Source organism: Mesoplodon mirus, assembly GCF_964341445.2.
Source record: "Mesoplodon mirus genome assembly, chromosome: 2".
Taxonomy (NCBI): Eukaryota; Metazoa; Chordata; class Mammalia; order Artiodactyla; family Ziphiidae; genus Mesoplodon; species Mesoplodon mirus.
Window position 1 is genome coordinate 216,513,714 of NC_138977.1, and position 21,581 is coordinate 216,535,294.

A 21,581-nucleotide genomic window follows, 5' to 3' on the forward strand; every position below is an offset into this window, starting at 1 on the left:
TTTTTATGAATGTTTGGATCCTGTGTGCACAATACTTGCATTTATTCACTTGAGGCTAAGGCACAACAGAGTGCAGGATCTCAGCTGTTTCCTGCTTTTCTCTGTGTTAACACCTTCGAAAAGAAAATGGTAAAGGTAGAGATTATCCAACGGTTTAGGAAACCCGTGAATGTACACGTTTTATAAGTAGAATAATGAGATATAACAAGTGCAGAATACAAGACTGTCAAATTTCAAATGAGGATATATACACAGCTTCAGTAATTCTAATATTTTGCAATATTTCCTTATTTGTTTTCAGACATTTAAATTCCTTTCACTCTCTTTATTCATCTCCTTCAATTCTATTCCAGAACTGCTGACTATCACCTATTACATCATTAGCTTATTCTCTGTTTAAAATGTTTCTTAGGGAGCTCTTTTATTTAAATGCTAATTAATTGTTTCCTTTAACTATCTTACACAGTTTCCGAATCCTATAATCGGCGCACCTGCAGTGTCAAATAAAAGATAAGGTTTCTGAGCCATGTAAACAATGATAAAACATTCTGAACTGTCTGTGGCATCGTGAAGGGAAAATAATGGCGGTGTTTGGCTTTTAAAATGTAATATTATTGCACTAAGGCCACTAAATTCATTTTAAACATTGGAAACATCAAGTAATTTTATCCTGATAAATGAGCAGTTTTTCAAATTATTTTAAGAAGATATAGGGTTTATGGTTCACTCTACCTACACATGTACAATATATGTATATATGTACATTTTTTCCAAACTTTCCAAAGAGTTAATGTGAATAATTCATAAAAAGTAGTAGAAATATTGAAATTTATGCCACATTTCCAAATAGTCACTATGATTAATTCACTGAAATTAATAGAAATTTTCATAAAAATTGTAAAAAGAGATTAGAGTAGAATATATTGATTGTTGGTTTAAATTTCGGCTTAATAACTAAGGAGTCAATTACTTACTAAGTAGCCATGCACTTATTAGGTAGTCAAAGAATACATTAATGACTAAAGTAACTGGTAAGAAAACGAACAAGCAAGCAAACAAAAAGTCTTACATTTATCTTTTAATTCTTCCTACGTAATCCCCGGCCACTTAAATTTATTGTCATGGAAACTATAACTTGATAAAACCAGATTTCAAGCCCCTTGCTTATTCTTCTTTGCAATCCCAAGTTCCTACTTGCCTTACATGTATACCCAGTACATATTTATTAAAGAAATGAATTGTACAAGGTGGAGAACAGTGGTTTCTAAGTTTTGTTTTATTTTCATTTCCTGGGCTTGACAGTCTAATCTCTTGGGTAGGGCACATGGAATAGCCCTCCTGGGCCTTGTGCTGGGCTCTGGACTCTGACAATGTGAAAATCAAGTTCACCGGCTAAACTACAGCTTTCTTCTTCCAAAGACTTTGGTATTGAATGACTCCTAATGCGTTAATGGAATTTCTTCATGCAATATATTTTATAACCAAAGAAAAAAGTATGCTTTTCTTAATCAGTAATTAAGAATTGACAGTTTACTTTCATTTCTATTGTAGAAGTGTCTGAAAATAAAATTCACACCTTTAAGCATTTATATTATATGTATATGATTTTATCATATATATGTATCTATATATGTATGTATATGTATGTATGCATATGTGTTTTCTCTACAGCTAACTACCTATCTCTGTGTGTGTCTGTCTCTGTCTCTCTGTCTCTTTCCCTATATCTATCTATCTATCTATCTATCTAATCTCCTTAATGGGGCGGAACTCTTGCAGTAGTTAAATTGCCTGAGGCCTGCTCTGTACCCTAGTTGTTATACCTTTTCTTCAAATTCTTACTAGAAAGTTCAATACAGAAAAAAGATAAAAGAGGAGTTGTTTTAACTGAAGTAGTTGAAAGCCACTGGTGAACAAAAAAGATCTTTTGTTGCAGCGGAAGGAATTAGGAGGGCGTTCTTTTTTTTTTTTTTTTTTTTTTTTTTTTTTTTTAATTTTATTTTTTTTTATTTTTTCTTTATAACAAATTTAATCAGTTATACATATACATATGTTTCCATATCCCCTCCCTTTTGCGTCTCCCTCCCACCCTCCCTATCCCACCCCTCCAGGCGGTCACAAAGCACCGAGCTGATCTCCCTGTGCTATGCGGCTGCTTCCCACTAGCTATTTACCTCACGTTTGGTAGTGTATATATGTCCATGCGTTCTTGACTTAGCTCTGACCTTAACTGCCTGTGCAATGTTGGGGAAATCCATCATCCTCCAGGCCTCAGTGTTAACATCTAAAAAAACAAAAGGACTGTGCAAGATATTTTCTAAAGTCCATTAAACCACTAAAAATGCTTTGATTGTAATATCAATAGAAATAAACCTTAAAATTAAAAAAAAATCATAACTCTTTCCCACGCCTTAACTTTTAAGGTTTGTTATAGTTTGAATTGTGATCCCCAATAAGATACGTGAAGTCCTCACCCCCCAGTAACTTAGAATGTGACCTTATTTGAAAATAGGGTTGTTAGAGATGGAATTAGCTAAGGTCATACTGAAGTAGGGTAGGCCCTTTGTCAAATATGACTGGTATCCTTATAAGGAGAGGAGAACAGACACAGAGGCAGAGACACAGCAAGAATGCCAAGGAAAAATAGAGGCAGGGATAGGAGTGATGCATCTGCCAAAGGTTTTGGAATGCCAAAGATTACCAGTAAGGACAATAAGCTAAGAAGAAGCACAGAAAAGATGCTCCCACAGAGGGCCCAGAAGGAACCAACTCTGCTGACACTGACTTCAGACTTCTGGCCTCCAGAACTGTGAATGGATAAATCTCTGTGGTTTTTAAACGATCCAGTTGTAGTACTTTGTTATAGCAGCCCCAGGAATCTAATAAAAATAATAAGAAACTAATATGGTACTTTGTATACTAATATGTAGCTGGTTAAATAAGCATTTACAACAATGCATGATCCATTTTCAATTATTTTTCTTTATATCACATTTGATTTTAATTTGCTAAAGATACATTCTGTTACTAATCCAAATTCTAGAAATCTGAAAATGTCTTTAAAAAAGACCTTTATGTGTTAGTAATAAGGTTTTTTTTAGGAAATGTATCTGTCTTGAAATATAACACAGCTGCTGAAATAGTCTCATTTTCTCCAGCCTCTTGCTTTTGGAGGCAGTAGATGAAGTGGTTAAGGGTTTGCCTTAAGAGACTATCAGGGTTCAAATCCTGATTCTGCCACTTCTTAGCTAGTATATGTGACCTTGGACAAGTTACTGAGCTCTCTCTGCCTCGGTTCTCTAATTGTAACGTGGAAATAATAAAAACATTGATCTTATTGGACTGTTGGATTGATTAAACTAATGAAGACAACGTCAAGGTCTCAGGCAGTGGTTGGAACATAGTTATTAACAGATGTTAGCTGTTAGTCTCTTTGTTTCTAGTTTTTCTAACCCATTGCCAGATGACTGCATAAAGCAATTCTGACATGCTACTCACCAGCTAGCAAACATTACATGAATCTCTATCATATGCATAAAAATGTTAAACGCTCCAAAAATTGGCGTCATCTGACTTTCTGCTTTTTTTCTCCCTTACTTGCTATCTACTGAAGTTTTACTCTCCTTTAAAATCCAGCTCATGTTTTATCCCCTCCTGAAAAGCCTTCCCAGATCACCTACATCAGACTAATTCTTTTTTTTTTTTAAAACATTTACTCCCTTACAAACATGCAAGGAGGGAGCTTTTTTTGTTTTGTCTTTTTTTAGCTGTACGCAGGCCTCTCACTGTTGTGGCCTCTCCCGTTGCGGAGCACAGGCTCCGGACGCACAAGTTCAGTGGCCATGGCTCACGGGCCCAGCCGCTCCGCGGCATGTGGGATCTTCCCGGACCGGGGCACGAACCCGCATCCCCTGCATCGGCAGACGGACTCTCAACCACTGCGCCACCAGGGAAGCCCCCGGGAAGCCCCCGGGAAGCCCCCAGACTAATTCTTTCTCCCCTTGCCATATCTCCATAGCACCAGCGTGAAGCTCTTATACACAGCCCACTAGGAACCGTGCATGCTATGTCCCATTTGGTAGATTATGACCTCCAGGAGGGCAGGGCCTGTATCTTTCAATTTTGCATCCTCCATAGTACCTACCAGAGATTTTACGCTTAGTAGATACTCAATAAGTGGTTGTTAACTTGGTTGAACCCACATTTTTTTTTTCTTTTTGGCAGATGCCCTAAGAAAACCATAAAATAAATGAATTACTTTTCTTCTTTTCATTGTAATATATATGCCCTGGGCTAGTGGGTATTTGTAAGCCTGGTTTAGAACTTAGGGAAGTCATCAATCTAAGAAAGGAAAGGAAATGCATTTTATTTTATTTTTTTAATTTTTTTTTATTAGTTTCTGCTTTATAACAAAGTGAATCGGTCATACATATACATCTGTTCCCAAGGAAATGCATTTTAAATCACAAGAGCAATATAGCCTTATATAAGGCCTTCTAGCAAAGCAATTATCGACGGCTCAATAACCCAGGTGCTAGTGTTATTATGAACAAAAATACGAGGTTGAGAGACAGTGAGTGATCTCAACTTTTATATTCCATGGGTACGCAGTTCAATGAAACATGTACAGACGGAAAGTTTCGATCTGAGAATCATGTGGGTATCATAATGCAAATAATTGGCTTTCTTTCTAAAGAACATCTGGTGAAACTCTGAAAGCAGTTGTTTATACTGCTGCCAAAATGCTGAAAAATATAATAATTCTCCAATGAGGTTAGAAATATCTGGGGGAAGAAAAATACTTTTTATGTAGTTTTGCTTTTATTAAATCCTGTTGTTGTTTCTCAAATATGGCACATAGGAGATGCTCAATAATATTTGTTGAATGAATAGCAGACACTCGTTAAACAGTTGTTGAATGAATCATCTCCTTTTTTTAGGCTTATAAGATACATTTCCAAAAAATAGAATGCCCTAGTTTTACCATGTCTTGTACCCTTTTTATTTGGCATAATTTTAAGTAATGCTACTCTTGTTCTGAACATTATAGAATATAATCAGCATGTATATCTATAAGAAAAAAATATCTTAACACTACAGAAAATGTATGCGTAAAGCTAGATATATGATAGCAACATCTTAATATATTAATACGTTACTTTTACTATTATGAAACACTTTTAAAGTTTGAATTGTGACCTTGCATTATCATGTTTGCTTCTATAAATAAAATAAAAAATCCTGCTAATGCCTATAGTTGTGGTACCACTAAGAAGACTCAAACTTGGGATTTAAAAGCACCGAAATATTGTGGGACGTGAAGAAGACTACGGAAGATGAAGAAGTCATTTTTCCCATGCCCCGTTCCCAGAATTCCCAGCAGCATTCTCTTCCATACTCCTGTGTGAGTGAGGCAACTGGGCTCCCTAAAGGCTGCCCAAATTTCACTCTGCCAAGTTTCAGTACAGAAAGAGCATGTTAAATAATAAATGTGAGTTTGAGTGTAACTAATAAAATTGGAATGTTAAAGAGCAGCATGCTTTTGAAAACCAGCCTCCTTGTGAGGATGCTCCCTGTGCAAGTCCACGGGAAATAATTCTGAAAGGAGTAATATTAATTAGTAATATAATTTATCTTCTGGAAGCTGTTTCCTTTGATGGCTGCTGTGGCACAGTTCATAAGCCTCCAAACGAGTGCTCAAAGAAAATGGTTCACACCACAATTTCAGCTTTGTTTCCCATCCTTGAACAGATAAAAGAGTCAAATTTATTTCAACATATCTAAATTTTACATATGCATCCATATGATGGAGGATTATGAAGTTACAAAAATGTATTAATGAAGAGTTTTCAATGAGATGGTAAAACGCTTGTGATATAATAAGAGTGAAAAAGAGCAGAATCCAAAATCAAATCCATGGCCTCTGATCTCAGATTTCTTGATTTCAAATCCTGTTCTGCCACATACTAGATATGCAACCTTGGCAAGATACTTAACTTCTGTGCCTCAGTTTCCTCAACTATGCTATGAAGGTTATAGTAAAAATCATCTCAAAAGGGCTTACAGTGTTCAGAATAGTACCTGGCAAATAAATAATAACTACTGTTATTACTTATTTGCAATATATTCACAATATATTTGTAAAGAAAAAATGCAAGATGAGGAGAATTACCTGAAGGCAATAACCAAAATGTTATTACTATGTGCTTCTGAATGATATATTTGTGGGCAATTCTTTTCTACTTCATTACACTTTTCAGTATGCATTCTTTTATAATAAAGTTTTAAAATTAAGTTTTATGCATACATGGCTTGACGGAAATTTAGGCGGAAATTTGGAAAAGGTTATCATTTAAAACCGATTATACTACAGCATTAATGAAATATTAATTAAGTTTATTATACAGATGATGTAACAGAATTCACATTTACTATTTTTTTTACTTAATACTAAATACATTTTTAAAGTTTAGCCAATTTCAATTTAACATTCAGATATAAAGTCAAATGTTTATTACAATCTTAATATTTTGACCTGCTAAAAATTACAAATATTTTATTTTTTAATTAAAAAAAATCCCATACCGAAGTCCCAAAGGTGCCTTTCATGTTTAAGCTTTAATTAGCAACCACTTTGGTCTCTGACACATCCTGCACAGATATTGAAGTGTTAATATTACTGCAGCTTGATTACAAAAGGCAATGATTAATTTTAAAGCAGACAAAAAAGATATGCCCTGATTACAAAGGAATGATTAAGGCGAATGTCAGACATTGCACATTTATAGCAGTCTTTCCCATCGTCAAAGGATAAGACTTTGCAAAAGTTTATATTTAGGATCACGGGTACTTTGTACTTTATTATAACACTGCGTTCATGCCTGGGCGATAGATTCCCGCCCAACTCCAAGCACGACCTAAAGACCTTTGGGGGCCACATGGCCAGAGCAAAACAAAGCAAAACCCCCGAACGCGCAATGGACCCAAGAAGACGCCGTAGCGTCACTTCCCACCGGACCCAGACCCGGAGACTGAGGCGCTGGCCGCTGCCTTCTGCAAGCTCTGCAGCCCAAAGTATTGTTTCAAGTACATGTTCTGCTGAGATAAAGTGCACTTTGAGGACCTTCTCCCCGAACAGGGGGGTTGGCGGGGGTGGAATGAGAGGAAAAGGCCGACCGCAGAAAGGGCAGGGCTGCTGCCCTTTCGAAACCGCTCCCAAGCGGAGGCCTCAGAGCCTCCATTTTTTTTTTCCCTGCCACCAAAACGGAAAAAAGCCCGCACAGGGGCCAAGGCCTCGTCTAAGGGGAGGTGCTCTCAGCCAGGGGAAAAAGGCCGTCTGAGACAGGTCACAGGAGAAACGAGGGCGCCGGGGAGAACAAAGCGGGTTTGCCTTTCGTAACGGAAGCCACGGAGGCCCGGAGCGGGGTTCGCCGCGCCCGGAGCCTCGGGGCCTCACCTCACCCCGCGTGGGCCCCGTCCTCGGTGTGGGCAGGGGACAGGCCGCTGGAGGCCGAGCTAGGAGTGGTCCTGGAATAAGCCTTTATTGTGCGTTCCAGGGTCCTCAGACTCCGTTATAAAATATTTAAGCCCAGCCGAGATGAGTCTGGCGTCCCTGTTTCAGCACATCATCGTCTCCGAGCACCTGGCGGAGGAGAATCGCCGCTTGATGCGACAAGGTCGGGCGCTCGCGGGGGGCCTCTGGGCTTGGAGCCGGGGGCTTGGAGGCGGAGGGAATCCGGAGGCAGTGGGCCGAGCCGGGAGGGCAGGCGGCTTTCCACGTGGAGGGAAGGACTGCTGAAAGGTGTCTTATCACAGGCCCCAGAAACAGGGACTCCAGAAAGATGGATGTGTTTAAGCATTTAATTTATCTTACAGTCAGGTCGGAAATAAACGGATGTCGTGAAAAAATTAAGAAAGCAGCAGAGGAGCTGAATGAAGAGAAAATCAAGTTGGAATCTAAGGTATTGACATGGAGAGCATGCACATTATCACTTGAAAAAGTGTTTTCGCTTGACTTTTTGAGGATACGTTGCTATTGATATTTAACCAGTTGTCCGTCAATTACGACACACGCTGTTGTGTTAGTGAGTGTAGTTCCATGTTGTCGGGTAATATTTAAAGTTCTGAATCTGGTGACGCCTTCCATCCGAACATGAATTTGTCCTACAGAAACCAGTTTAAGTAATGAAGAACTCATTGTCCGTGTTGTGGGATGGTTAACGTTTCAAAAGGGCGCAATGCCATTGGAAAAAGATTTATTCAATTAAGTAGTTGGTGCGGGAAATAAATTTTGAATAATAAATAATCTAAGAAGTGTTCTGTGTTGATGTAACAGTTGAATGTAACTTTCACACGAGTCTCTGCCATTTGTTTTTCCGTCTTCTACCACATTTTGGACGTGGCCTTCGTCCAAAAGGATCATTTTTTCCACTAGTATTTCACTTCTTTCTGCAGCATATGTAAAGTTGTGTTATTTTACATAGAAACAAGGGAATCTGATGGCTTCTTGAAGGAGGATTTTGAAGTGTGGGTAGAATTTTTTGAGAAGCAAAGAGAAGTAGTAGGAGAAAAGTATTTGGGGCACCGGGAGAATATGAGCAAAAGGGAGGCATAGCCAAGGCACATTGGGAAGAGAAATCTCCCAAAGCAGAGGGCGGATACCTAGGAATAGGGGGAAACCATCGCAGGTTTTTGACAATGGAATGGTGTGATAAAAGGGGTTTAGGAAAATCTCTCTGAGCTCTGGGAGGATGGGAGCTAAGAACATCATCCAAGTATGTCACAATGAAGGTCTAGCTATGGGTGGTAGCAGACAGCCACACAAAAATATTTATTCAACTCCTAAAGATAAACGATGCGAGCAGTGTACAGTGAGAAATCTGTTTGAGGAAGTCTCTTTGCTAAAATAAGTCAAATAGACTTACCACTGTGAGAAATTTCCAGTTCTCTTTTTAGATAAAATAATCATAGATTCTTTCTCCACCCTGCAAGCTTCTTCTGTTCTTCCTTCCAAGTCTTGTTCAAACATCACCTGTGAGCCCTCCCTTGTCCATCTTGGAAAATTTGTTTTATCATAGCATTTGGATACCACCTTACAATTAAACAACAGTACATGCTTGTGTTTGTGTTTGTACCCCTCACTATTTTGTGAGCAATGTATTTGGAATTTTTTTCTTAACCATCTTTTATTCCCACAGCCTGTCTTCCATGCCTAGCACACAGTATACATTAGTGTTTTGAATGAATTAATGAGTACTAATAGGGAGATAATAGGGAGAGCACTGTCTTTTAAAATATCAATAAAATTTGGAAATATTCAGTGAGACCTTAGGTCTTGTTTTACCTGTGAGTAGCAGATAAACTAGCTACTAAAAACAATGCTAAAAGCTGATGGCATAGGCAAAGCATTAAGAATGTCATGATGTAGCTTAAATTTTTCTTTAAAAAGAATTAAGAGGGCTTCTCTGGTGGCGCAGTGGTTGAGAGTCCGCCTGCCGATGCAGGGGACACGGGTTCGTGCCCTGGTCCGGGAAGATCCCACATGCCGCGGAGCAGCTAGGCCCGTGAGCCATGGCCGCTGAGCCTGCGCATCCAGAGCCTGTGCTTCGCAACGGGAGAGGCCACAACAGTGAGAGGCCCGCGTACCACAAAAAAAAAAAAAAAAAAAAAAAAGGTTTACTCTTTGAATATCTTCTTTGGAAAAAAGTAGCTTTACTCTTTGTAATATTTTCTCAGTTAACAGTCTATCTTCCTGAAAATGGAAATGTAGTCTGTTGATACATACACATACATAAAAAAGCTGATTCAAATAGTTATATTTAAGAGAAGACAGAGCAAATCCCTAGCATTGTTTAAAACATTTGCTGAAATTACTAATTAATATAGGCTCATAAAATGCACATATATGTGCATATATGTGCATTTAATCAGCTCATATATGTGGTTAGTAATACAATTGCTTTCTACTAATAAAATTTACATGTGGAGGTTCACAGTTCATACAGTACTAATTTGTAATTGAAATAATTTGGTTTATAATATAGTCAACATGGGGTGTGTGTGTGTGTGTGTGTGTATAAAGATTTTTAAAGTGGAGCCACAATTACAGTGTAACACTAATGAGAAGAACTGAAGAAGTAATCATAAATTGATTTCTTGTTTCTTTTATTCTCAGAGTCAATTATATGTCTGCCAATAACAATGAAAATATATTTACTTGAATATTTGACTTGGCATTTATTGACCAATTTATCAAGTAGAAGCAGCATAAGGAGAAACTAGAACATAATTTGAATAGGCCAGTGTTTGAGCTATCTGCACAATGATACATTCAGAAAATATTTTGGGCATTTATTTTGGAAGTTGCTCGTGGTCAAAAAATGTATTCAGGAAGTACAGTATTTTTTTCTGTTCTGTAAAACCCAGGTAGCATGTAATTAGAACTTAAATGATAGCATTTGCCTTTCAGGGCTCAATGAGTCCTTTAAAGTATATGGTTGCGAAAGTCTCAGATTATACAATATGAGTACTTTGTGAACTGGAGAGCTATAGTATACCTAGTTAGGTTTGGTAATATGAAAACAGAAAGACAAGAACATGCTCTGGATTTGCGTTAATGCTTACCAATATACCTGAAGCTTCTGATCATCAAGGAAAGGTTTTATAGTATCAGTGACAGAGAAAATCAAAATTAAGGACTCACAGAACATTTGTTGTTTCTTTTAAGCATCTAAAAGAGTTTTTTCTTTTAAAAAATAGTAACATATAGTTAAAATTGGGGCATTTAATCTTTATAAACATATTACATAAAACCTAACACAAAGCTGTACTCCCTCAAGAGGAAGTAAATGGAGGAAAGTCTGAGGCTGTTTTTTTTTCTTCTCCAGTTTTAAACTATTGCATAAACATCATAACACTAATGAAATAATATTCCATGAATTTTTAAAGGAAAGTGATATTGAAATAAACAAGTAACTTAAGTTGGCTTCATTTACTTCTTTACTTCAAAATATATTCATTCTTTTTTTTTTTTTTTTTGCGGCACACGGGCCTCTCACTGTCGTGGCCTCTTCCGTTGTGGAGCACAGGCTCCGGACGCGCAGGCTCAGCGGCCATGGCTCACGGGCCCAGCCGCTCCGCGGCATGGGGGATCCTCCCAGACTGGGGCACGAACCCGTGTCCCCTGCATCGGCAGGCAGACTCCCAACTACTGCGCCACCAGGGAAGCCCCATTTTTTTTTTAATTAATAAAAGTTAGGAACCCTCCCAGAACAGCAGGCAAAGTCGTATCCATTAGTACTCTATTACCCAATTCGGGAAAGAACAAGATCACAAATTATTATCATTTTTAATATTGAAATAGAACTTTGTAATTGAGATTTTTTTCCTTTTTTTAAAAGTTTAATCAAAGAAAAATTTATATCCTACTTGAGTTTAATTTTACTGTTGATTAAAAGTTGCTTAAAAACATAGATAAAAGAAAGGCATTTTTTCCCTCTCTAACATTTGTTTAAATAAAAATACATGTGAATTATTTAATCTTAATTTTAAAAAATAAAGTAGAAATTCTCCTTGTCACAATTTAATGCATACCTATAGGTGTTAGTTGTGACCAAGACACTTTAAAAAATTTTTTTATTTATTTTTTATACAGCAGGTTCTTATTAGTTATCCAATTTATACATGTTAGTGTATATATGTCAATCCCAATCTCCCAATTCATCCCACCACCAGCCCCCCACCCCGCTTTCCCCTCTTGGTGTCCATACGTTTGTTATCTACATCTGTGTCTCTGTTTCTGCCTTGCAAACCAGTTCATCTGTACCATTTTTCTCGATTCCACATATATGCGTTAATATACGATATTTGTTTTTCTCTTTCTGACTTAGTTCACTCTGTATGGCAGTCTATAGGTCCATCCATGTCTCTACAAATGACCGAATTTTGTTGCTTTTTATGGCTGAGTAATATCCCATTGTATATATGTACCATATCTTCTTTATCTATTCATCTGTCAGTTGGCATTTAGATTGTTTCCATGACCTGGCTATTGTAAATAATGCTGCAGTGAACAATGGGGTGCATGTATCTTTTGGAATTATGGTTTTCTCTGGGTATATGCCTAGTCATGGGATTGCTGGGTCATATGGTAATTCTATTTTTAGTTTTTTAAGGAACTTCCATACTGTTCTTCATAGTGGCTGTATCAATTGACATTCCCACCAACAGTGCAAGAGGGTTTCCTTTTCCCCACACCCTCTCCAGCATTTGTTCTCTGTAGATTTTCTGATGATACCCATTCTAACCAGTGTGAGGTGATACCTTATTGTAGTTTTGATTTGCGTTTCTCTATTAATTAGTGATGTTGAGCAGCTTTTCATGTGCCTCTTGGCCATCTGTATGTCTTCTTTTGGAAAATCATGTGGCTACTCATTGCTAAAGATCCAAATCAGACAGGCAGCAGTTTAGGATGAATAGTATATGGCCTTTGCCTTTGAGAGACTTAAGAGTCAAATCAGAGGTATTATCCCTTCCTTAGAGATGAGGCTCTTTCAGTTCAGGGTGCTCTTGATTGCAAGTCACAGAAATTCAGTTCAAAACGGCTTAAACAATATTGGGAAACGACTTATATATTTGAAAACCCAGCATTTGATTCAGCAGTTATATCAGTTGGAATTGCACCAGATTGCTTAAAATAAAAGTCTAGCCGTGGTGGGTTTACCAAATAAGGATTTATTTTTCCTCATGTAATGGGAAGTTTGGAGGTTGGCAGTCAAGGGCCATTTATTAAAGTGGCTCAAAGAAATCCTAAAACACCCCAGCACATTATATCTTTTTGTTCCACCATCCTTAGCATGTGGCTTTCATCCTTGTAGTCACAGGTGCTGCTCCATCCCTATTCATAATATCTGAATTCTAGCTGGAAAAAAGAGGAAAAGATGAAAATCAAAAGGCTTCTTCTTGTGTGGCTTTATCATTGTTTTGGTGGAAGGGAAGTCCTCTCCAGTGACTGGGGCCTGCATCTCAAGGGTTACAATTTTGTCAAGTGGTCAACCCTGAAATGGAATCTGGGAATGTGAATATTTATAACTGGATGCATTATTGCTGTGAATAAAACTGGAATTTTGTTAGTAACGAAGAATGGTAGAATGGCTGGTTGTCCTTGTGTTCTCCCGATAGTTATAACAACTCTTAGAGTCATATGCTTTCTTTTCAAAACCAGGGAGAGAAAGAAGGAAGTTTCCAGAAGATTTCTCTGAAAAGCAGGGAAATTGTTCTTGTCAGATACCTTCTTTCATGTCATTTTCACAAACTGTGACATTTGACTATCCCTGAACCAATAACTGTGGTCAAGGGGTAGTAACTTCTCCCAAATTCATTGGGCTGTCTGGAGATGGTGCAGGTTTCCAAAAACTAATTAACTAAGAAATTAACTACCAAGGAAGGGAGGAATGCACATTAGGGAGACAACCAGGTGCAACAGTATCTACTACAAAGATGCTAGTGGTTAAAACCAGAATGGCCATGTAGAGACTCCCTGTAGTTGGTTGAAATGTTTCATGTTAATTATTGATTATGTTTATCATTTAATCTTACTATGATTTATCATATATGATGGAATATAATGCAAGCTTTTCCCCTCTAGGTTATCCCTCAGTCAAAAAGGAGTAAAGCTTTCATGTTATAAAATGCACTTTAAATTCCCTTATTTTGAACAAGAGCTCAATTAATGATGGTTTGGGATGCTTGGAGAAATCACCTGGTTGAATCACCTAGGCAGAGACATTTAACTGATTCAGTTATTATTCCTGGGAGTATGACCTCAGAATTCTAAGTGCTAGGTGTCATTGTAAAAAAGCCACTTAATGATGTAAAAAAAAACATTAATTACTGAAACATAATATTGTGATTAAAAAAACCTATAAAAGTTACATCAGGGCTTCCCTGGTGGCACAGTGGTTGAGAGTCCGCCTGCCGATGCAGGGGACACGGGTTCGTGCCCTGGTCCGGGAGTATCCCACATGCCACGGAGCGGCTGGGCCCGTGAGCCATGGCCGCTGAGCCTGCGCATCCGGAGCCTGTGCTCCACAACGGGAGGGGCCACAGCAGTGAGAGGCCCGCGTACTGCAAAAAAACAAAAACAAAAACAAAAAAAGTTACATCAGCATGATACTATTTAAACACACACAGAACAATAATACATCTTGTAAGGGAAAATACGTAGTGAAAGTTTAATGACACACATGAGAATGATAATAGTACATCAACTTAGTGATTATCTCTCATGGGAGTGGAAGATAAACGTAATCAGGGAAGGGTATACAGGGAATTCCAGCTGTATCTATAATGTTTTATTTCTTAAGCTGGGGGACATAGCTGTTAGGTTACTAAAAAAAATAAAGATATGTTTTAAAAGTTACAGAGCAGTGGCTTTTAGTCCATTTAAAAGGTTGTACAACCACCACTATCTGATTCCAGAACATTTTCATCACCCCCAAAAGAAACCCTGTACCCATATTAGTCACCCCCCAATCCCCCTCAAACCCCGCTAGCCCTTGGTCACCACTAGTCTACTTTCTGTCTCTGGACATTTCGTATAAGTGGAATCATACAATAATGGCCTTTTGTGACTGTCTTTCACTTAGCATGTTTTCAAGGTTCATCCATGTTGCAGCTTGTGTCAGTACTTGATTCCTTTTTATGGCTGAGTAATATTCTATTGTATGGATGCACCACTTTTGTTTATCCATTCATCAGTTGATGATCACGGGGTTGTTTCCACTTTTTAGCTATTATGAGTAATGGTGCTGTGAACATTTGTGTACAAGTTTTTGTAGAACATATGTTTCAATTCTCTTGGGTATTCCACCTAGGAGTAGAATTTCTTGGTCATATGGTTAATTCCAGGTTTAACTTTTTGAGGAAATACCAGACTCTTTCTATAACGGCAGCAGCAGCAGTATTTTACATTCCCACCAGCAATATACAAGGATTCCAGTTTCTCTATATCCTCACCAACACTTATTTTCTTGGGGGTTTTGGTTGTTTGGTTTGTTCGTTTGATAGCCATCTTAGTGGATGGGAGGTGGTATGTCGTTGTGGTTTATATTTCCAATTCCCCAATGAGATTAATGTTGAACATCTTTTTAGATGCTTATTGGCCATTTGGCACATCTATTCTTTGTTTTTTGTTTTGTTTTTTTTTTGCGGTACGCAGGCCTCTCTCTGTTGTGGCCTCTCCCGTTGCGGAGCACAGGCTCCGGACGCACAGGCTCAGTGGCCATGGCTCACGGGCCTAACCGCTCCGCGGCATGTGGGATCTTCCCGGACCGGCGCACGAACCCGTGTCCCCTGCATCGGCAGGCGGACTCTCAACCACTGCACCACCAGGGAAGCCCTGTATGTGTTTTTAATATTGTGTGTTGAAATGGAAAGTTCACATAAAGTACTTCTATATTCCAAAGTACAGTGATGGTCTCAAGGGAGAGTATTTGTATGATTGTCTGAGTTGCAGTATGAACTAGCTATTCTTTTTCTGGAATACCATTTTTACTTGAATAATTGACAGATAAGTGTAGTTATTTAAACTTGAGTATTTGGCAACATTTTCTCAAAAATGAATGAAATGACCCTGACATTTCAAGGCAAAAAACTGATATTATTATTTTGCCAATGATAATATTCAACCTTTCAAACAAAAATTAGAATTTTGGAAGACTCAGATTTGTCATTGTAAGCTTGACAGTTTCCCAGTACTGAGAGACTTTTCTAATGAGTTTGTTGGTGATATTAATAAGTGTTATTTTTTAGTATTGTATTAAGAAGTGTATCAACATTTGGAGGATCTGAATAGTTCAGTGAAGGAATATTTTCCAAATAACCAGCACATAATTTTACAGAATTGTGCATGGATAAAAGATCCACTCAAAGCACAAAATAGATCAATTGCTTTTATTGTAACAGAGGATGAAAAATTTATTGAAGTGTTTTCAGACTCCACATTGCAACCAACCTTTCAGGAACTAACACTTATAAAGTTCCTTAAGAAGATGCGTAATTGTTTGGAAAGGGTATTATTAAAATAACCCTCCCATTTCCAACTATACATCTATGTGAGGCCAGGTTTTCTTTGTATACTTCAACCAAGAAACATATTGCAAAAGGTTGAATAAAGAAACAGATATGAGAACCCAACTGTCTTTTGTTAGAGGAGATCTGCAAAAGATGTAAATGCAACTCTTCTTACTATTTTTTTTGTCTTTGAAAATATTATTTTTTCATAAAAATATATTTTAACATACAGTGGATTTATTGTTATTACCAAATGAATTAAGTGTTTTCAAAATTTCTCAGTTTTAATCTTTGATACTGAAAATATTTATAGATATAACTCAAAAGTCATCAAATAAAAGTCCTCAATAATTTTTTAAGACCATAAAGTCATAAAGACCAAAAGTCATAAGATCAGAAAGTTTGAGAATGGCTGCTGTAGAGGACCCTCCCTTAGCTCCATATATAAAATAATATGACCTCATGCCATCAGTATCTCTATCCTTTATTCTGCTTTATTTTTCTTTGTGGCACTTAATTTCTCTTGATGTATTTGTATTGATCTGTTTACTGTTTGTCTCTGCCCAGTGGAATGTATGCTTCACAAGGAATACATATGCATCTATTTTATTCACTACCGTTATTCCCAGTATCTAGAACAGTGCCTGAATCACAGTAGGTGTTAAATAAATATTATTGAGTGAATAAATTAATTTAATTTTTTTCCTCTTAGAATTCTCTGTTTTCTGTTTTCCTTTTCTGTGAATTCTGCTTGTTTCATCTGATGGCCTTCTCACATGGTGGTACATTTGCATATGAGCTTTAAAATTTTTTATTGTGAACTTATCTTTAGCAGGGCTTTTCTTTCTTGGGAGTCCTGCATATTCTCTTGATAAAAAAGATGTTCCTAAGGAGCAGTTTCATTGCAGCTGCCAGAACCTTGCAGATTTCATTTGTTCAGGACCAGTTTTCATGTTAACTTTTGAGCTCAGGATTTCTGCACTGCATGGCTAGGAGACATTTGAATCTCACATCCGTGAACAATTCAAGTTTGGGTTTGGGGTTTCTTGGGTATGATTCTTCTTCCACTCATGGATCAATGGAGGCAGCTCACTTTTATGCTGCATCTCCAAGCCAGTGGATGGAGTTTTGTTACTCTGCTTGCATAGCCAGCATAGGCACTTTTTTTTTCTTGCAAAAAACAAAAGCAACAGTTTAGTTTAAAAGAGTGATAGCCGTTGAAGTCTTTATACCCCTTCCCCTGCCCCATTTCCAGGCTGAGAGGTAGTCTCTGCCAGCAGTTTCCTTCCAGGCATTTTTTTTTTAAATTGAGGTATGGTTAATTTACAATGTTGTGTTAGTTTCAAGTGTGTGTGTGTGTGTGTGTGTGTGTAAATATATATATATATTCTTTTTCAGATTCTTTTCCATTATTGGTTATTGTAAGATATTGAGTATAGTTCCCTGTGCTATACAGTAGGTCCTTGTTGTTTACCTGTTTTATATATAGTAGTGTGTATATGTTAATACCAAACTCCTAATTTATCTCTCCCCTCTTCCCCACTATCTCCTTTGGTAATCATAACTATCAATCTCATTCTTTTTTTTTTTTTTTTTTTTTTTGCGGTACGTGGGCCTCTCACTGTTGTGGCCTCTCCCGTTGCGGAGCACAGGCTCTGGATGCGCAGGCTCAGAAGCCATGGCTCACGAGCCCAGCCACTCCGCAACAGGTGGGATCTTCTCAGATCGGGGCATGAACCTGTGTCCCTTGCATCGGCAGGCAGACTGTCAACCACTGTGCCACCAGGGAAGCCCAGGAATTTCCTGATTCTTTTTTTTGTTTGTTTTGTTTTGTTTTCCTAGATAAATTTGAGATCACTTTTTCAAGTTCCAACAAAATAAAAGTATTGGGGTTTTAATTAAGATTATACTAAGTTCATTTGGGGAGAACTGATATATTTACAACTCTGAATCTTCACATTCAAGAATATAGCATAAGGGCTTCCCTGGTGGCACAGTGGTTGAGAATCTGCCTGCCAATGCAGGGGACACAGGTTCGATCCCTGGTCTGGGAAGATCCCACATGCCGCGGAGCAACTAAGCCCGTGCGCCACAACTACTGAGCCTGTGTGCTAGAGCCCGTAAACCACAACTACTGAAGCCTGCACACCTAGAGCCCGTGCTCCACAGCGAGAGAAGCCACTGCAATGAGAAGCCCGCGCACTGCAACAAAGAGTAGCCTCCACTCGCCGCAACTAGAGAAAGCCCACACGCAGCAACAAAGACCCAACGTAGCCAATAAATAAATAAATAAATTTATTTTTAAAAAAAAGAATATAGCATATCTTTCTATTTATTTATACTTTCTTTTATGTTCCTCAGTGCAGGCTTTTTCATATAGGTCCCACATACTTCATGTTAGGTTTATTTGTGTTTTGTTTAGTTTTTGGTGTTGTAAATGGGATCTTTTCCATGCTTTTTTCTATTTATTGTTGGTAAATAGAAAAACTACTAGTTTTTGGTATTTATTTTGTTACTAGCATTTTTACTGAACTCTTCTCTATTTCTAGGTTTCTCAGTAGATTTTCTTGGTTTTATTAGGTACACAGTAATCACATTTGCCCAAACAAACAAAAGAGAGAGAACTGTGTGCCAGCTTTTTAAATAATTGTTATCTCTTGTTCCTTTTCTTGACATATTGTATTAACAAGAACTTCCAGAACAGACGTAAATAGCAGTGGTCTTATCAGGCATCCTGATAATCCTTAATGAAAAGATGAGAGATGAGCCAAGACTTGACTGAGATGAAGGAATGAACCATGAGGAATCTGGGGAAAGGGATTTCCAGGCATAGAATATCCGGTGCAAAGGCCTTGAGGAGAGAGTGTGGCTGGATGTTTGGGGAATAACAAGGAGGCCAGTGTGGCTAGAGAGGAGTGATTGAGGAGGAAACTGGTAGAAGATTAGATTAGAAAGGGAATAAGAGTGTAATCATGTAAAGCCTTATAAGCCATTATAAGGACTAATATTTACTAATATTGAACCTTCCTTGCTTACTATATTAGTTAGGATTACTGTGTCATAGTGAGTTATTCTTTAAGCATTGAATCTGTGGTTAAGAAATGTATTTATAAAAAACAGATCTATTTTTTAAAAAGTTAATATCTGCAATTGATACAGTATTCATTGATGTACTCTAGTGCTGAAACGTCTTTTATCATAGTCATAACAAATGCATTCTTTCCCCAGTTGCTGTGATTACGAATGTGAAATCTTCTACCTAACTTTCATGATGTTTTCTTATGTAGTGTTGCCTGTTTTATTCTTGGGCAGAGCATTTAGTCAGCAAAATACCAGTTCCTAAAGCCTGAAATTATTTTAAGCAATAGCAACCACAACAAAGTGTAGATTGTACTTTGTACTTTGCTTACTTGGACCCAAACATTAATTTCAAATCCTCAGTCATTCTCAACTTTCAAGTTATTCTGGTAGAAAAATACCTAAGGGTGCCCAAGGAGCAAGAGTGGTGAAGAGTCACAAATCATGGCTATGCTGAAAACTGACCTAGTTGACCAGATAAGTCAGCTGACTGGGTCAGCTACAAGCTCTTTTGAAAAATCAAATATCCCAGGAAAAATAAGACAGGGAAAGGGAAAAAGAAGTGTTTATTTCCGAGAGAAGTAAAATTAACCAGAGTGTTGGCACTGTTATAATTAAAATTTTCCAAAACAGCAATATTTTCTGACAAAGCTTGGCTATTTGATTCTAGCATATAACTTTAAGGCTGCACGCAAATATTTTCATTTCATTTGTAGTCAGAGAAAGGAAAGAGATTAGAAAGAAAAATTTGAACCTTCCACCCTTTTCTTTTTATCGTTTGTAGCCCCTTGAGATCCCTGGGTAATTTAGCAGATACAGCCAGTAGTTTCTTAAGTTTTTATTTATCATGGATGTCCAGGCTACCGTAGATATAAGATAGTGCCTCAATTCAAAACCTGACTCAGATAAGTTCAAAAATATCTTTTTAAATCACAATTTTACATCTCTTCTAGTATCTTCCCAATTCTGATTCCTACCCATCACTTTTGCGACAAAGAAAGGTGAGAGAGGTTTCTGATGATAATTTATTCTGTGAAGTGACCTCATCTTATGATCCTATCAACATCTTCAGGGTTATATTTGGAATATTTATACATCAGTAGGTCTGGTTTTCAAAAGCAAGAATGTGAAAAATAATTAAAGAAATGAGTTGTGATAACAGGAAGAACAAAAGGAACAATGAGAAACACATTCTACAAATAGGTGGTCTTGAAAAGCTTTTTTTAATAGTGAGAGTTAATAACTTAGAGTGGAACTGGATAAATCCTAAGGCGTTTGTCCCATTAGTTCCATTAAAATAGAAGGTCTAATAATATTAGACCCAATGTAGTTTCTGCAACCGTAACTTAACTGCCTTCCTCAACTTGTGAGTCAGCGTAGGCAATCTATTCTTTCTTGACCTTCCTAACGTGAGCTTTTCCAAAGTCCTGCTTCTTTCTCTATTACTCTCTTTTCCCTACTTGCCAATTCCATTATGCATTAAATGTTTTCATCACAGATCCTAAGTAAATTTAAAAATTAATGTTACTATAATCTTTCTGTAGTTATTGATTCTCTGGGGCTTTTTAGGTCTTGATTAAAAGAGGAAAATGTGTGAGTAAAAGATAAAGAGAGAGTGTAAACAGAAAGTAAGAATGAAGAGTACACCAATAATAAGAATGAAAACAAAAAAGCAGAAAAGACCTCAAAATGGATAATTTACATAGAATTTTAGGGAGGAGGAAAATTATAGCTCTACCCTTCTTATAGACCTTTTGAACAGCAGTCTGATTTCCATTTGGGGTATATAGGTTTCATCTTTCCAGGTTATGGTAAAACATTCCAATTAAATGCCAATATGTCTAATATCTCTCCTTAATAACTGTTATTTTCCCTTTTAAGAAAGAAGACATGAGCTCAGTGATAATTTTAGGTCTTAGTGATAGCTGGAAACAGAGCACCTTAATTTCTGAGTCCTTAACATAAGGCTTTTGTGAATTCGAGTGATAAATTTCCTTGTCTTATCTTAAAATTCCTTAGCTTGATGAATAATATTTTCTCCATTTTTGGTTTTCAGTGCAGCTTTGACTACAGATCATTGGTAGAAACAGAATCAGAATTTAGGAATTTTGATTCTGAAAGGCATATTACATGAAATACCTAATTGGATTAAACCAAAATTTATCCAGCCTGATATTTGGTTTCAAAGCATTTTTGTAAACATTCATGGTTATTGTTCATAATTGCAACTCTGAGAGTGAGGAATATACTGCAAGCAACCTTTTCTCAATAAATTCTGATGGACCTAGTATTTGGTAATTTTTCTGTCTCTTAAACTTATATACTTTCAGTTTATGCTGTTGTCAGAGACTGAAGCCCCTTTTTAGTACCAAAAGTATCTTTTTACTACTTTGAAATAGTTCTAATATTTACATATTAGTATCATGATTTAG

The 21,581-nt window shown here is 37.3% G+C and overlaps 1 protein-coding gene across 1 annotated transcript in view; it reads left to right on the plus strand.

The window, feature by feature from the left end:
• Positions 1 to 7,484: 7,484 nt before the first annotated feature.
• The window catches only part of CCDC172 (coiled-coil domain containing 172), a gene marked incomplete at its 3' end in the record, with an annotated part of 47,147 nt that continues 33,050 nt past the window's right edge, over positions 7,485 to 21,581 (plus strand). The window contains exons 1-2 of the mRNA XM_082641709.1: positions 7,485 to 7,676; positions 7,876 to 7,961. Of these exons, the coding sequence (XP_082497835.1) occupies positions 7,598 to 7,676; positions 7,876 to 7,961 (165 nt within the window). The 5' untranslated portion in view covers positions 7,485 to 7,597. The remainder of the gene's footprint in view (positions 7,677 to 7,875; positions 7,962 to 21,581) is intronic.